The sequence below is a fragment of the Pipistrellus hanaki genome (genome assembly GCF_964339955.1).
Source record: "Pipistrellus hanaki genome assembly, chromosome: 9".
NCBI lineage: Eukaryota > Metazoa > Chordata > Mammalia > Chiroptera > Vespertilionidae > Pipistrellus > Pipistrellus hanaki.
This window is the reverse complement of record NC_140511.1, coordinates 75,663,572-75,680,280: the sequence shown is the minus strand read 5'-3', so window position 1 is coordinate 75,680,280 and position 16,709 is coordinate 75,663,572. Positions and strand designations below refer to the sequence as shown.

The following is a 16,709-nucleotide window of genomic DNA, read 5'->3' as shown; positions in this document are numbered from 1 at the left end:
TGTCCTGTTCCCCCAGGCTTTCTGTACGCCTGCACTACTCCACACTAAAATGTGAAAATATTTATTAAAAAATAAAACCATGTGCAAATGACAAAGAGTGGGCCTGGTTCACTGTGGGATCAGAGAGACCTGGGGAGTCAGAGGCGGCCCCTGCTGGGCCAGGCGACCTCTGGGGTCTGGATGGGGGAGGGGGGTCTGGGTCTGGTGTGGGGGTCCCTGGGGAGGGGGGTGCTGAGGCAGCATGCATTTATCAGGCCCCAGGAAGCACTTTAACTACGGATCAGGGTTTTCACAGTGGATCTGACTGCTCCTGTGTGTCCGGCGAACCTCAGCCTGGCCTGCAGGTGCACGAGGAGGGCCCGGTGCGGGAGGCGTGGGGGGCGCGGAGGCACACTGCAGAGCGCCGGCCGAGTGCGTGGGCAGCTGCGGGGCCCAGCCCATCAGCCTTCCCCGTCGCCAGAGGAGCCAGATGGTAATGCGACTCTCCTGACCTCTAAATGCTCACGTTTAACACACACTGTGGGGCTGCACACTACCCGTCTGCACCCCGGATGCAGTTCTCAGGCTGCTGGTTCTGACCTTGACCTCGCACTCCAGAGGCTTCCCCAGCTCTGTCACTCCGTCCCACACCTGGGCAGGCATCACCAATCCATCTCAGACCCTTCACCACACGGCTGGAACCTGGCCGTGGTCCCTGCCCCATTTCCCCCTCCTCCCCCTCTAAGGCCAGGTATCAATTCCCATCGCCCATGACTCAGAGAACAAGACAGAAAAACAACAACAAATGGAAGGTCCTCGAGGCAGGACCGTTCTGCCACCTTCCGGATGGCCCAGCTCGGGCAGGAAGCGGGGCCTGGAGGATTGCTCTCTGGGCCTGACACCCCATAACAAAGGGAGGGGCCTTCTTAGTCAGGTCGAGGGGAATCTACAAACAGGGACTGGAGGGTGTTGGCCAAACTTTGGGGAGCCTTCGCGAGGTCACTGTAAGAGGGTCCTGTTCTCCACCTGCCTCCCTATGAATACATTTATGGCTCAACAGCCGCCTGTCAGCCCCCAAGCCCCGAGCTTGCTCTTTAGTCAGCCTTTCCGGCTGGTGGCCATGACCACGCCAGGCCCCCGAGTAGTCTCCTGCCAGCCTCCTCTGAGCCGGGGACGGACCTAGTCATTCCTGAGGCCGGGGCCTGACCAAGGCCGTGGAGGACCGGCCTGGTCACCGGGAGGGGACTGGCTGCAGGGGCTGGTCGGACGGAGCGGATCACAGGCTGGAAAAAGCCTGCAATCTGGTCCCGGAGTCAGAGCGGGAGGCCCGGGTGAGTCACTGGGCGGGAGCTGCCATCCCCAGACACATGCCGCCTGCAAAATGCCTGCCCTGGGGCCTGGCCCCTGCCCTGCCCCGCCTTGGCCAGGGGTTCCTGGAGGCTCCGCCCAGCCAGTCCCATCTCTGCTCCCCCGAGGCTGCCGCTCCACACGGTCCTGCCAGAGAGGGAAATGCCCGGGGCTGGAGGTCAGGGCCCTGGGCAGGTGGCCCGGCTCTGCCCCCTTCCCCGGGCTCGCCCCGCCGAGCCACTGCGCTAGTGGGAGCCTGTCTCCTCCTCTGACTCGGAGTTTCTCCCACCGTGAGCGCGCGTCGCCTGGATCAGAAGGGAATCCCATGTTCAGGGGCCTCTGGGGAGAAGGGTCCTGGGTGGGGTGGGGGCTGTGGTGTCTGAAGACAGGAGGCAGGTGTGACTGAGACCCCGGCCGTGGGTGACACGAGCGGGGTGACTCGGAGCAGGCAGCGCTCCTTGGAGCTGGCCTTCCGGGATGGCCGTGGGAAGCGGCCATCCTCCCGTCTCTGCAGGGAGGAGCTGGGAGGCGGTCTCTGAAGCCCCCCGGGATTGAAGGGTGTCAGTCCCGTGCGCGGGCCTCCCTGAGGACCACCCCGGGGACCCGAGGGACCCGGCGCCCAGTGCCAGCCCGTGTGGTCCGAGGGGCCCTGCTGCCCGCCTGCAGCCTGTGGAGCAGGGGGGTGGAGGGGGGGAGCTGCGGGGAGGGCCTGCCCGCCCCCCCCCCCCCCCTGCACCAGTCCCGCACACCCACCGGGGCACTTACCTTGTTCCTGCTGGTGGGATGGGCCTCCCAGGAGCAGTTGGCAGCCATCTCGGGGCCTGGGGCGTGCAGCTTCCTCGCTGCTCTGCTCACAGCTCACAGGCTGGCGCCCCCTACCTGCGGAGGCAGGAAGGGCCGTCAGGGCAGCAGTAGGCTCTGTCCCTTCCAGGGCCCCGTCCCCAGGGCCTCTCCTCAGAGGAGGGGTGACCAGCAGTCACCTGGCTTCCTGAGAGGCAGGCCATGGGGGCGGCCAGAGCAGCCACCTCCTCCTGCCTGGGCCCCTCGCTCACACCATGCTGACAGGCCAGTGAGACCCACACGTATTTCCTGGGCACCACCTCTGTGCTCAGCCCACGGCGGGACACGGGTTCCCTGAAGTCAGACCCAGAAGGCAGGGAGGCTTCCTGGAGGAGGTGGCCTCTGGCTGGGCCTGTGTCTGTCACATGCTAAGGGGTCTGGTCTTTCCCTCGAAGGGTGGGCCAGCTCGGTCATCCTCAGCATCACTGTCACCACTATCAACCCCTCTGTCAATGGCTGCCAGCTGGGAGCTGAGAACTGTGCCCGCTCAGCCACACCCATTGCCCCACATCCATCATCCTGTTTGTCCTTTTTCTTTAAAAAAAAAAAAAAATACCTTTTGCTTTCAGAGAGGAAGGGAGAGGGAGAGAGAGATAGAAACGTCAATGATGCCGAAACCAGTTTGGCTCAGTGGATAGAGCGTCGGCCTGCGGACTGAGGGGTCCCAGGTTCGATTCCGGTCAAGGGCATGTACCTTGGTTGCGGGCACACTCCCAGTAGGGGTTGTGTAAGAGGCAGCTGATTGATGATTCTCTCTCATCAGTGTTTCTAACTCTCTATCCCTCTCTCTTCCTCTCTGTGAAAAATCAATAAAATATTTTAAAAAAAGGAAAAAGAAAGAAAGAAAGAAAAAAGAAACGTCAATTATGAGAGTCATTGATCAGCTGCCTCCTGCACGCCTCCCACCAGGGACCTAGCCCGCAACCCAGGCATGTGTCCTTGGCCGGAATTGAACCTGGGACCCTTCAGTCCACAGGTCAACGCTCTGTCCACTGAGCCAAACAGACTAGGGCCCGTTTGTCCTTGTGATCAGCTATAAGGCAGGCATTGTCATTCCCCTTGGATGGGGCACAGGGCACAGGGGGAGGTCGCCTGCCCAGGGGCTCAGGCCACTTCCACTGCATGCTCTGTGGCGTTGCAGGCTTGTGGCCGGGACTCCAGCGGCCGTGAAGGCAGGAGCCGTTGTGGGGAGCAAGCCGGCAGGGTTCTGCCATGGCCCTGGCTCCAGGCTGGTGGAGGGGCAGCTGGACTCAGCCAGGCAGGTCTGGGGGGCCTGGGAGGGGGGACAGTCTCCGGAGGGGGCTTCCCTGCCAGAGACAGGTTCACCCAGGCAGGGCTGAGCTCATGGGTCCACCCGCTCTGGGTCCCCCACTGAGCTCTGCTTCCCCAGACAGGCACCTAGTCCTGCTGTGCAGGGGGGGAAACTGAGACTGAGTGCAGAAGAAGGGTCTTGCAGGGGCATAGGCGCGGGCAAAGGCCAGGCCTCTCCTCAGCTGGAGGAGGCGCTGGGCAGCCCACACAGCTCTCCTCCCCCAGAATTCCTTCCTCCGCAGGCCGGGCAGCCCCCTCCACGCCCCCGCCAGCCGGGGTGGAGGCCCCCGCAGCGGCCGAGCCCATTATGGCTGGAGAGGGTGGCTGTCTGTGTGGGTGGCCACCCTTCCTTAACCCTCGGTAGCCCCCCCCACCCCAGCCCGCGGCGCCAGTGCAGCCCTCGGAACACCAGGCCAGGCGGCCCCGGACCGCAGCCGGTACAGCGTGGTGGCGGCGCAGGTGCCCAGAGAGGTGATTGCGGGGCGGGTGGGAATCCCGTGGGCGAGTCCCTGTTGAGTGTGTGATGTGGGCTTGCAGATGGCAGTGCAAGGAGGTGTGCCTCTTAAACACCCCCCCCGCCCCCAACCTCCCTGGGTATCGCCTCTCCAGTCTTGACTCTGGCTGGGCCACTGTACCTATCACCAGGGATAAGCCTCATGCCTCACCATCTACTGGGTTTGTCCAAGCTCTTCAAGCCAGCCTGCAACCCCATCCTACCTGCCCACGCCCCTCAATCTTCCTGACCCAGGTACACCCCCTGCACCATGCCCTCACCTCTCAGTGCCTGGACCCAGGAGTGTCCGGAGGCTGGAGGGCCCTGCCCTCTCACCGGGGCAGGTGAGACCCCAGCTACGCAGGCCCCCAAGGGCAGCTGCTGGGACCTGCACATGGTGCCTGGCTTGGACAGGGCCTTGAGTGGGCCCCCCAGTACCCTCCTGCGGACAGATGGAGGGGTGGGTGCCCGTGTGTGCCTCTGAGCCCTCAGAGAAGAGCTACTGCACTCACACAGAGGCACCAGAAGCCAAGTGGACCCCAGATGGACCCTAGAAAGACATGTGTGTGTCATGTGCATGGGACATGCGTGAGTGCATGTGAATGTGTGTGCTCCTCAGGTTGGGTTGGGCCTACAAGAGCTAAAGCAGACAGAAAAAGCAAAAAAAAAAAAAGAAGCTGCCAGCTCAGCTCACTCCCGCCCTGCTTTCAAAACCCCAGCACCCAAGGAGAGGCTGCTGGCCACCTGCCTCTCCTCAGCCTCAGGAAGCTCTCATCTCCCCCACCCCCCACCCCCCACCCCCACCCCCAGCCCCGAACCCGTGCAGGCCCCGGGGGGCTGTCCTCCAGGAGGCCCCGGTGGGATGCGGTTCTCCAGCCGGCCTGCCAGCCCCTCTCCTGTCCCCAGGCTGCCACCTGGGCAGGACGAGAGCACGGGAGCCACTCCCCCAGACGCACCGCCTCTTCTCTCTCCAGCCTCTCCCTCTCAACCCCCCCCCCCCCCGCCACACACACACACACACACACACACACACACACCGACAATCCTCTGCTCACAACGCCTGTTGAAAGGCTTACTGGGGGAGTGATACCTTCCAGAAAATTCCACCAACAGCCTCCATCCAATGCCAACTCCACATCAGGTGTCTCAGGCCTGGGAAGGGGGCACCCAGCTGTGCACCCCCCTGTGGTTGCCAGGCTGGTCCCTCTGTTCACCCCAGCGCTGGCCCCACACTGAGCTGCCTGAGCTGGTGCCCAGGGAAGGAGGCGGCGCAGAGCGGGGTGTGCGGAGCGCGGAGTGCGTGCGAGCAGGGAGCCCTCTCCCCGAGCTTGGGATGCTGCCCGCTGGGTGTTCCCTCCCCGCCCTTCCAGTTGGCCAGCTGCTGCCGAGGGTGGCGGAGGGACAGAGGGGGAGCCCACACCCACGGGCGGACAGAGCAGGGCCTGGGGCTGGAGGACAGCTTGGGAGGCGGGAGTTGCCAGAACACCAGGGCCAGCCCCACCGAGGGGGACTCCCGAAGGTCCCCAGTGTCCCCCGGACTTCTGCAGCCTCGCAGGCTGCTGGGTCGGTGACAGCCTCTCTGGGGGCTCAGGGCTCCTCCGTGGGGCTGTGGTTTCTGGGAGGTGCCTGCCCCAAAGGTGCTCACCTCATCCCCCTCCCTGCTTGGCCTTCGCCCTGCAGCCTGGTTCCTGGCGCCCCTCCCCTGGGCCCCGTGGAGCTACCTGCAGCTGTCGGGGTCCTCCAGGGCCCCCCTCTGCGGAGGGCGCGTGGGTGATGCCCGCCTCCGGCTGCGATCCCCGAGGCAGCAGGCCAGTGTGGAGCAGGGCTGGAGCCTCAGCAAACGAGAGAGGAGAGAGGAGAGAGGAGAGAGCCGAGTGTGCAGAGCCCGCGCCTGCTGCTGGGGAGATGGCTTTGGAAGCAGAACCCGCCCCAAACCCAATTCCAGGCCCGGCAGGAGGGGAGGGAGGGGGGGAGGGAGGAGGAGGGGCAGAGCGGGAGGAGGCTTGGGGAAGGAATGCCCTGCTCAGGAGGCCCCCCCCCCCCCGCCGCCTGCCCCCCCAGAGCCCCACTGGGAACTCATCTCTCTGCCTGGTGACGTCAAGTTGGCCCGAGCACTGTGGCCAGAGTCCAGCAGTTAATCTCCCGCGCATCCCGGAGAGAGAGGCGTCCGCCGTCCACTTGCGGGTGCCTTCTCTCGGCGGCTCCCACGGGGCCTTTCGGGGGCACAGGTCCAGGAGGGGGACCCCCACGGGTTGTTCCGATGAACTGAGGGGCGGATAGGAGAAGCCGGGAGACGGCGGGCGGGCGAGGGCTCCGCGGAGGGGGAGGTGTGGGCGGGTGAGAGGTGGACTTGGCAGGGGACAGGGAGGCCACCCAGGTGGCACGTCTCTTCCCCGCCCACCCCGGAATCTGCCCGGGGCCCCCACGGGCCCTTGGAACCAGGAATTCCCTGCGCTCGGCCCTAATGGCAATCAGATGGCCCAAGTGGAAAATCACTGCGCTGGCTCACCGGGGCCGAGCCGGGAGCTGGCGGCTGCGGGGGCCTGGTGTGTGCGGATGAGTCAACCTCCACTCCCCCCACCAGCACCATGGGGTCCTGGGCCCCCCCAGTCAGAGCCTGGGGGTGCAGGCGCCCCGGAGGTGGCATGAGGATGGGGGCGGGGAGGAGTGGCTTCCAGCGAGCCCCTGGGGAAGGCCCCTCCTGTCCTAGTCCAGCTTTCCCATGGCCGGGGAGCCTGAGGGAACTCCACCAGCGTTCTCCCCGACAGGAGCATGGGGTGCCCCGTGTGTGGGTGCCTCAGTGGGCATCTTGAAGGAGCCTGGAAGGAGAGCTCCCCCTGCACCTGCCCTGGGCGGCGGGCCTCTGCCCGGAGGAACCGTGTCCCTGTCCCGGTGCAGACCGCCACGGGAGGAGGGTGGACTGCTCCCTGCGAGCCCAGCTGGCCTGGGGCGGGGCAGGCGGAGGCTGCAGGATGCTGAAGCTCGGGCCGCTGCCTGGGCTGAGAGGCTGGGCGGGCAGCAGGCAGCGGGGACCCCCTCCCTGCCTCCCCTGGGCAGGCCAGCTGGGGCCCAGCTGGGCCACTTGTTTATGAGGGGAGGCCCAGGGGAGGCGGGGGAGGCTGGAGGAGGCCACGTCCAGGCGAGTTCCGAGGGTAATTGCATTTGGACACTTAAAAGGAGCTGTGTGAGGTGGCAGTGGCTCCGAGGTCCGCCGCCTTATTTGGTGTGGAAATTGGCCTCCTCGGGAGCTAATGAGAGGTGCTGGGGAGCGGGGAGGCCATCCTCTGCCCGGGTGTGCGGCTGTTGCCACCGGAGGCTGGGCTCCGGCAGGGACCGTGGAGCGGGCCGGCGGGCGGGCACGTGGGCTCCTGCGGCTGCTGCAGTCCCGGGCGGTCCCGCACCTCGGGTCCTCTCCTGTCGCTGGAGGAGAAGCGGCGCACAGAGTTGCGACGAGGAAGGAAGGGGTAAGATCCAAGTGGCAAAGCGCTGGGGGCACCTCAGAAAGCCTCTGCTCAGGAACTTTGTTTTTTATTTTTTATTCATTTATATTTTTAAAAATATATATTTTATTGATTTTTTTTTTTTTTTTTTACAGAGAGGAAGGGAGAGGAGGAAGGGAGAGGGATAGAGAGCTAGAAACATCGATGAGAGAGAAACATCGACCAGCTGCCTCCTGCACACCCATTACTGGAGCTGTGCCTGCAACCAAGGTACATGCCCTTGACCGGAATCAAACCCGGGTCCTTTCAGTCCACAGACTGACGCTCTATCCACTGAGCCAAACTGGTTTCAGCAGGAACTTTGTTTTTAATCGCCCCCTACACGGGCTTCACAGGCGGACTCTGTGGTTCCACAGCCACGGCCCCTCAGGCCAGGACCCTCCTCTGATGGGGCTCCTGGGTGGGGGGGCGCTGCCTGCTGCCACGGCTGCCCTCTGCAGGACGGCGGCCGTGAGGCAGAGCCTCTGCCCGCTCCTCTCACACCGTGGATGCCAGAACACCCGTGGATGCCAGGCACCGTGCTCCAGACTGATGAACCCGCTGAGGGCGAGCGAGCGGAGAGGCAGACCAGAGCCAGGCGATCCGAACACGTGTGAAACCGCACTGCATGGACAGCACCACGGCCGGCTGGGCCCAGGAGACCAGGATGGGTCTCTGAGGAGCGCTGGGCAGGAGGGACTCAGGTGAGGAGGGCACCCCGCAGAGGAAGTGGTGTGAGCAGAGGCCCTTGGGCGGGAAGGCATGCGCACGTATGAACGGGGGCTGCATGAAGCTGAGGGTTGCATACAGGGTCTCGGTGGATGAGGTGCCCAAGCTGGGCCGCTCTGACCAGCTCACCAGGACCAAGGTCTCACCCTCCTTATTGTGTTCTCACCTCTCTGCCGCCATTAGTCCCATCTGTCGGGGGACAGGTGCAGGGAGGGCAGCTATAGGCCACTCACTGTGTCCTGCGAAGCAGAGCCTGCATAAATGGGATCTCTTAATCCTCTCAACAGCCCCCGCCCTTCCGCCCCCCAAGTTTACAGATTCATCTAGCATGTGTTTACTGAGCATCTAGTGTTGTGCCCAGATTTCAAGATCCCCAAGGACCACCAGGGAGCCGAGTCTGATGCAAAAGCAAAGAGCCTTTATTAGCCGGCTGGGCGAGCGACTAGCCCGGTGACTGCTCTGCCATTCTCCACACAGGGAGACCAGAGAGCAGCAGCGACCCTTTGTGTGGGACCGCTTTTAAGCCCCTTAACCACATCCTGTTCATGCAAAGCAAGCAACCTTAGACAAAACCGTTTTCCCCAAGCAATGTCAGAGTCATGCCATTGATGACCATGTTGTTCACAGGGTCATCCTGTTCTTCAGAAAGCTGACAGTGATCTGTGAGAGAAGGCCTACGTGCTGGGAAGGGGCCATGAGACCCTATCTCAAGGCCTGGCCTGGTGTCAGCACTGACAACTCTATCTGGGGCACGGTCCACAGCCTCTCTGGAAGCATGCTCAAAAATTCCCACTCTTCAACACTAGTATGTGCCAGGCACCGTTTTTTGGCCCTGGGAACCCTGTGGTGAATGAAACGGATGAAGATGAGGCCCACATTCTGGAAATGGGGAAACGGAGGCCAGGGAGTAACTGTGTGTCCGTAGCACCTGCGCTCAGGGGCTGGGACCTGTCCGTGTCCACATCTCCGTGCTGGGCTTGGAGGCGTCAGGATGTGGGGAGAACTCTGGACCCTGGGATCCAGCCTGGCTCTGCCTCTGGCAAACGGCGGGAACCTGAGCCTTGGTTTCCCCGGCTGCACCATGGAGAGGGAGGTGGGATTTGATACTTGTGCTCCATGCCCGGCCTCACTTTCCACATTAGCGCCAACAGGCTGGCTCTTCTTTTTCCTCAGGAGGAGACAAGGCAAATGTGTGTGTGGCCTGGGTCTCCCAGGTCCATGCCTGAGGCCCTTGGGCTTCCACCCTTGAGATAAAAAGGTCTCTCCAAGGTCTAGCTAGCTTTCCTGATGGGAGGCGTGTGGGACCCTCTTCTCTTTCCTCTGCTCTAGTCAGGCTGGAGCGTTTGTGAGAGAAGCTGCATCGTGGGACTCTTTGCAGAAGCCTACGTTTTCCTCTGTCCCTGATGTGGAAGACTGTTCATTTGTTCATCCATTCGACGTTATCTCTAGAACTACAGGAGAATACATGTGTGTTGTTTTAAGCCACTAAGTTTGTGTCTATCCTATATAATAAAAGTCTAATATGCTAAGTGTCCAGTCGTCTGGTCGGCCGTTCAACCAATCAAAGCGTAATATGCTAATGATATGCTAAGGCCACTCAACTGCTTGCTATGATGTGTACTGATCACCAGGGGGCAGATGCTCTGACCAGTAGGTTAGCTTGCTGCTGGGGTCCAGTTGATTGAGACTGAGCAAAACCGGCCGGACACACCATGGAGCCCTTCTGCAGTCCCTCCCTGGCTGGCCAACCTGACACGTTCCTCCTCGGCCCCAATCGTGCACCAGTGGGGTCCCTTGGCCTGGCCTGTGCCTTCTCACAATCCGAGCTGAGGGACCCTCCCCTCCCCAAGTGCACAAATTCATGTACCAGGCCTCTAGTTTGTTATAGCAGCAATAAGAAACTCAGACAGATGGCAGGTAGGCCTATTGATTGAGGGTGGGCTAGAGGCTGTTTCTGCTTGAGCTGAGACTGGAAAGGGAGAAGAAGGAGCCAGGTACTCACTGAGCCCACAGGAAAGCATTCCAGGATTGACAGCAGCAGGTGCAAAGGTCCTGAGGCAGGAAAGATCTGTCTATCTCTATTTTTTAGAGAATTGTGTGAGTAAATTAGGATCCAGACAAGGTTCATTGCTAGATATGCTTCTTCCCCCTTATTTTAATCTAGGGTTCCCCTGCAGCATCCCTCCCTCCCCGCTTCCTTATTTCCCTTCCCCCTCCCTTCCTGTCCCCTAGCTGGATCAGGAAACAGACACATCACACACTCTCAGGGAAATGAGGAGTTTCATAGAGAATAGTGTATGGGCTGGGGCACAGAAATCGGATAGGAGAGCTGGTCACTAACCAGCCTGGAGCCAGGTATCGGCATAGGAGCTGCAGAAGCCAGGGAGGCTGCTCCCTCTGGCTGGTGGGAGCCCGGAGCAGGAGCTCCCGGAGACGTCTGCAGAGCCATGGCCTCCACTTTGCTTCATCTCCCAGGCCTCCCAGGAGCCCTCCTCGCAGGCAAGCTCTGACCCAGTGCCACTCTGGGAGGGGAAGCAGGAAAGCCGTTTTCAGCCGTAGGAAGACACGACAGGGGCAGACAGCCTAGCACAGTCCACCCCTTTGTGGCTGTGCTGTGCACACACCACCACCCCTCCCACCACAGTGAACTTGGGTGGGGAGAGGCTCATCATTTACTTGGGTGATGACCTGGGAAACATGGGGAAGTGAGGCAGGGGAGGAGGAGGATGAGAAGTCACCCCTGCCTTGCTTTGATGGGCCTCGTCTTCAGCTCACCATCGCCCCAGCCTCCTTCCATAGGTTATTGTGACACCTACCCAGGTGTCCCCGGCGAGGGGAAGAGACAGGCAGCCAGGGTGGCGGTCAGACCCTCCCGGGGACTGGTGCCAACAACTCCTGACTTGGTGGGAATGGGAGGGAGGCCAGGGATGATCCTGCCCTAAATCCTGAGATCATGTTGTGCAGCTCTGTCTGGGCCGGCCGCTGGAGCACACACGTGCAAATACAACGAAAACCCGCCTTGACCCTGGTCCTGATTAGCTTCAGCTTTCCGTGGGCCGAGCGCAGAATGGCAGGGCTGTTCTCCAGTCCCAGGGGCCGGTGTCTCCTGCTGGTGGGAGGCCCGGCTTCCTAAACGTGCTGGCAGGAGCCGCTGTTTTCCAGATGAAAGTCACGGCTGTCAGCTCCCGGTGCAGCGGTTTGATCTGGAACTTCCCCGAGGTTTTGTTCCATCCGCCAGCGGCACAGATTGCCCTGAGTGTGTGTGTGTGTGTGTGTGTGTGTGTGTGTGGGTGTGTGTGTGTGTGTCCAGTCATTGCCGGCTGGCCTGGTTCAGTGGGTGAGCGTCAGCCTATGAACCAAGAGGTCATGGTTCATTCCTGGTCAGGGCACATGACTGGGCTGTGGGCTCTGTTCCCCTGTGAGGGGCGTACAGGAGGCAGCCATTGGTGATTCTCTCTTGCCATTGATGTTTCTGTCTCTCCCTTCCTCCCTCTGAAATCAATAAAAAACAAAACAGAAACCCCACCAGGATCTTTAAAAACGTTATGGCAAACGTTGCCATGTTAGCCATTTTGAAGAGCCCAGCGCAGGGGTATTAGGCACAGCCACAGTGTTGTGCAGCCATCATCCTTACCATCATCTCCAGAACTCATTCTTCTGCAAAACGGAAACTATCTCCGTTAAACATGAACTCTCCATGGCCCCCTGCCTGGCCTCTGCCCGCCCAACGTGAGGACCTGGCTCACAGGGCACGGTTGATCTGGCGCCAGCATCTCAGGGTGGCACTCAGCCTGCTCTGAGGGGAGCCCAGTGCCTACCAGGCTTCCTGGTTCCAGCTGCTGGGCGTTGCTGGCTCTGAGGGGCTCACACCATCCACTGGGGACTTCTCCTCCATCTTTTTTTTTTTTTAAATAATATATTTTATTGAGTTTTTACAGAGAGGAAGAGAGAGGGATAGAAAGCTAGAAACATCGATGAGAGAGAAACATCCATCAGCTGCCTCTTGCACACCCCCTACTGGGGATGTGCCCACAACCAAGGTACATGCCCTTGACCGGAATTGAACCTGGGACCTTTCAGTCCGCAGGCCGACGCTCTATCCACTGAGCAAAACCGGTTTCGGCATTCTCCTCCATCTTGCAGAACAGACCTTGGCCATGAGCTACCAGGTCCCCTAGCCTGGCTTACCCCTGCAGGCCGGGGACCAGCTCTCCTCAGCCTGGGTGACACCAGTCCCCCTTCAGCCTAGAAACCAGGGGCCTCCCCTTCCAGGCTCCTTGGTCCTGGTCGTCTCTGTCCTTGGACCTGTGCCCTGCGAGGAGCTCTGGGCAGCTGGCCTGGCAGCAAGCTCAAAGTCTGGGCTGCTTTCCAGGCAGTCACGGGGCGGCTTCCGTCTCTGCCCTGCTGCCTCTCGCTCATCCCCATCTCCGTGCAGGGAGCTCCAGGCCGTAGGAGTGGCCCCCAGCCAATGGCCAGCGTTGCAGGGGGTGGGGAGAGCACCCAGATTCCGTGCCCCGAGGGTCCCACAGGACCGAGCTGGCTGCTACCAGCGGAGTATGCACCTTCCTCAGTTTCTTGCCGGCCCTGACCTACTTTTCGGTACCCACATCCACACGGCCTCCTCGGCCCTGTCTCAGCAGCTGCCGGCTCAGGAGGAGGTCTGTGCCTCCATCTGACCTGGCAAGGCCCTGGACGCCATTCTGGCCGGCCTGTCCTGGGCCCTCACCCAGGCTCCCCGTGGACCTTCTGCCCTGAGCTGTGCCCCAGCACCACAGGCCTCTGGGCTCGGCCTTCAGCCCTCTGCTCTCCCGCCTTCCCCCTGCTGACCCTCACCACCCCTACCCCTTACTCCCACTCAGTTCCCACCACAAGCTCAGTTCCCAACGCAATGACCCGGGTCTCCCCGGATTCCTGTTGCTGGTGCCACGTGAGAGAACTGGAAATAGCAAGTGCAGCCTGGGAAGCATGCGGTGTTCCACACGCCGTCCCCAGGGCACGGGCGAGGGGTTTGCTCGCCAAGGCCCCGGCTCGAGGCCTGCGCTCTGAGACACGGTGTCCTTCCAGTCCCGGGCCAGGCTGATGCCCCTGTGCCCCTCACTCGCTGTGTGACCTCAGCCAGGGCCAATGGGCCCTCTGAGTCTCCGTGTTCCCACGAGCAGCAGCCGGATAACTGCTGAGATGCCCGAGGCGGCAGCTCCGGGGCTGACGGGTGAGGGATCTGAGGATCCTCTGTGACCTTAAACACTGGCTCATTCTTCTCCATGGACGGTGCGGAGGGAAGTGGGTGAAGGGCCAGGGAGGGACAAGGCCCTACTGTGTGCCCTTCTTGCTGCAAGCCCTGCTCCATGGGGGTGGAGACAGAGGCCTGAGGCTGGGGATGGGGAGGGGTGTGAATTCAGAACTGAAGGATTCAGGGCCCATGCTTTTCCCAGGTCACTGCACAGCTGGATGATTTTTACATTTTCCTATGTGCTTTTAGAATCAAGTTGAGCACCTTCTGTATCAGTTAAAAGTGCCTCCCTCAGTTCCTGGCAGGTAGTAGCTGCGTGATGACTGAGTGAATGAAAACCCCGGAGGCTGCCTTTACAAAGACCCCATGGGCACACTCGCGCCGCTCACACCGAGGAACCCAGCATCGGGAAGGAAGTGATGTGACGAGATGGTGGAGCCGGCCCAGGGTGCCCAGCCGGTGAGGTCCAGGGCCTCCAGGTGTGGGGACACTGGCCCCTCGTGGACTCTCTGTGCACCCCCATACTCCCCCCAGGAAGCTTCCCTTATTTCCCCCCAGAAAACAAAGCGGGAGCCCAGCGGGGCGGTGGCTGGCACCTTGCCCACAGCTCGGGGCCCGTGTTTGGAGCTGAGGGAGCGTTTCTGGTGTCCCAGCCACGTTGGGCGCAGCCTCTGGCTGGGCATCTTGGGAGGAAGAGCTCTGCTGAGGGGCCGCCCTGGTGGCCCGGCTGCGCACGGAGCCATCCTGAGGCTGAGCCGGGCAATGTCCCCACCCAGAGGGTGCCTGTCTCCACTGCAGGCTCCGAGGGACATCTCGGGCAGCGGCCAAGAAGCGACACTGGAAACGCAGCAGCTGCGGGGGGTGCTGGGCGGGGTCTTCCGTTATGTTGCTGTGAGGGGCAGGGGGGTGGGGCGGGGAGGGGCGAGGAGGACCCTGTGCCCTAATGAAGCTCAGGTTTGTTTTCTTGCCTGGGGGCAGGGCAGGGACTGGACTTCCTGCCAAGGACCCCCTTTCTCAGCTGTTTGCAAACCACTGGCTCTGACTTGGGCGGGGGGTGGGGGGGGGGTGGGGGGGGTGGTGGTCGTCCCTGCAGGCGGAAGCTGCTGCTCTCTGACTGCAGGGCCAGCCCGTGCCAGGACCCAGCGTGGCCCTCCCCAGGCCTGCTGTGCTGCCCGCTGCCCGCTGCCCGCTGGGCTTCATCCTCCCCTGAGCAGGCCCTGTGCTCCTGGCCTCCACTGATGGGGGGTCAGGGCTGTTCTCAGACACCGTGTGAGGCGGCCTCGGGAGGGACATCACGGAGCCCCTCCCGGCTCAGGTTCCTCATCTGTCACGGGGAGAGGGACCTCTGTCTTAGCTCACAGGGCAGATGTGAGACGCGGATGAGAATTGTGGTGTGGCAGGTGATGTTAAGGCAAGGTGACCAGACGTCCCGCTTTTGGAGGGACAGTCCCGATTTTTAACGATTTGTCCCGCGTCCCACGGCGTTTTAAAAGGCGATTCTCGGGACTGTTTTAAAAATACCGCAGGCCGCAGGACAAATTGTTCAAAAGCGGGACGTCTGGTCACCTTTTCTTCAGGCACAGACAGAACCATGGAAACAAAGCCTTTCTTGTCCCCTGTGGCGGCAGGCAGCCTTCTCGGAGGAGCCCTAAGGGCCCCACGTCCTGGTGTTCTTGTGGGATGTGGTTCCCTCTCCTGGAAGGGGCCGGACCTGCCGACCTGCCTCAGACTAGAACCTGGCACGCGTGGTGGGCTGTCCCTTCTGAGATTAGGTGACGAAGGATGGCGAGTCCCATCTTGTTAGTCCTCTCCCTCTGCTTGTTCCTTCTGACGGAGCCGGCTGCCGTGTCCTGAGCTGCCCCAAGGAGAGACCCCTGTGGCCGGGAATGGAGGGCGGCCCCTGGGGGAGCTGAATCCAGCCAGCAGTCCGGGAGCACGCCTGGCCCCACAGAGCCTGGGGATGGCAGTGGCCCAGGCCCACACCGTGATCCGGCCCGTGAGAGACCCAGTGCCGGGGCATCAGGCCCGTGAGAGAACCACACCCAGGATCTGGCCTGTGAGAGGCCCAGCACCGGGGAGTGGAGGTTGGTGGGGGGGGGGGAACGGGACCCGGGGGGTCGGGGGGACATCCGGCTGAGCCACATTGCCATTCCAGTCTCGGCAAACTGGGAGATAACGGTGCTGTTTTAAACCATGGAGCTTGGGGGTTGTTTGTTACAGTCAGGCAGAGGACAGTATGTGCTGCACACATTCATTATTGATATATTTTCTTTTGTGAACTTAATATATATGTTTATATTTACTTTTTCAATCCTCACCAGAGGACATGTTTAGAAAGAGAAGCATCGGCTGCCTTTTTGCACAGGCCCGTCAGGGACCGCAACTGTCACCCAGGCATGCACCCCGACCAGGAGTTGAGCCAGCAACCCTCTGTAGCACAGGATGATGCTCAATCAACTGAGCCACTCTGGTGGGCTTTTGTGAACTTCTGGCTCATGTTCTTTGCCCCGTTCCTATCTATGGGAGAATTTAATCGTTTTTTTTTTTTTTTTTTAACTGACTTTTCTGAGCTCGGGAGGCAGAATTTTGGCCCCATGACCTTCACCCACTGGCATCAGGCCTGTAGTTATGATAGCTTAGACGCAAAAGAGATTTTGCAGGGGTGGGTGGGTGGGGCAATGGGAAGTTATGTACATATGTAATACCTTAATAAAAGAATGGGGGGGGGGGAAGGATTTTGCAGATGTATTTAAAGTTACTAACCAGCTGATCTTAAATACTAGAAGATGACTGGATTATCCGGGCTGCTCAGTGTAATCGCCTGAGCCCTTGAAAACAAAGAGATGTGGCCGCAGGCAAAGCCAGACAGATCTCGGAAGGTGTTTTGAAGCCTCTCTTTCGGAGCATGAAAAAGATGCAACGCACTCGTGATGGTTTTGATGACAGAGGGGCCAGGAGTGAAGAGATGCAGTGAGTGGCCCCTAGGAGCGCGGAATGTCCCCTGGCCAACCTTCAGCAGTGGGGACCTCAGTCCTAACCCCAAGGGCAGGAAATTCTGCCAGCCGCCTACTTGAGCCTGCCCCAGGCGCTGACACCTTGACTCAGGCCTTGCGAGGCCCTGGGATGAGCCCTTGGTGCTGCTGTACCTCTGACCTCCAGGAAGGGAGTTGCTTTAAGCCACGTGTGTGGTAATGGGTCCCAGCAGGAACAGAAAACACGCTCTTTCTACATCCACCCTGCAAACGCTTTCATACATGTTGTAAATATCTTCTCAAGTGTGTCATTTGTCCTTTAAGCCTCA

The 16,709-nt window shown here is 61.0% G+C and overlaps 2 protein-coding genes across 5 annotated transcripts in view; both read right to left on the bottom strand.

Annotated features, from left to right (window-relative positions):
- The window catches only part of CPT1A (carnitine palmitoyltransferase 1A), a 388,913-nt gene that overhangs the window by 107,748 nt on the left and 264,456 nt on the right, over window positions 1-16,709 (bottom strand). The window lies entirely within an intron of this gene.
- The window catches only part of MRGPRF (MAS related GPR family member F), a 43,286-nt gene that overhangs the window by 2,514 nt on the left and 24,063 nt on the right, over window positions 1-16,709 (bottom strand). Inside the window, exons 1-2 of one of the 4 annotated variants that reach the window (XM_084894576.1) lie at window positions 5,692-5,961; window positions 2,092-2,205 (exon numbers count right to left, since the gene is read on the bottom strand). In XM_084894576.1, the coding sequence (XP_084750702.1) occupies window positions 2,092-2,139 (48 nt within the window). In that variant the 5' untranslated portion in view covers window positions 2,140-2,205; window positions 5,692-5,961. Of the gene's footprint in view, window positions 1-2,091; window positions 2,206-5,046; window positions 5,195-5,691; window positions 5,962-16,709 lie in introns of those variants that run through there. The other 3 variants (XM_084894575.1, XM_084894577.1, XM_084894578.1) reach the window with 3 other exon arrangements.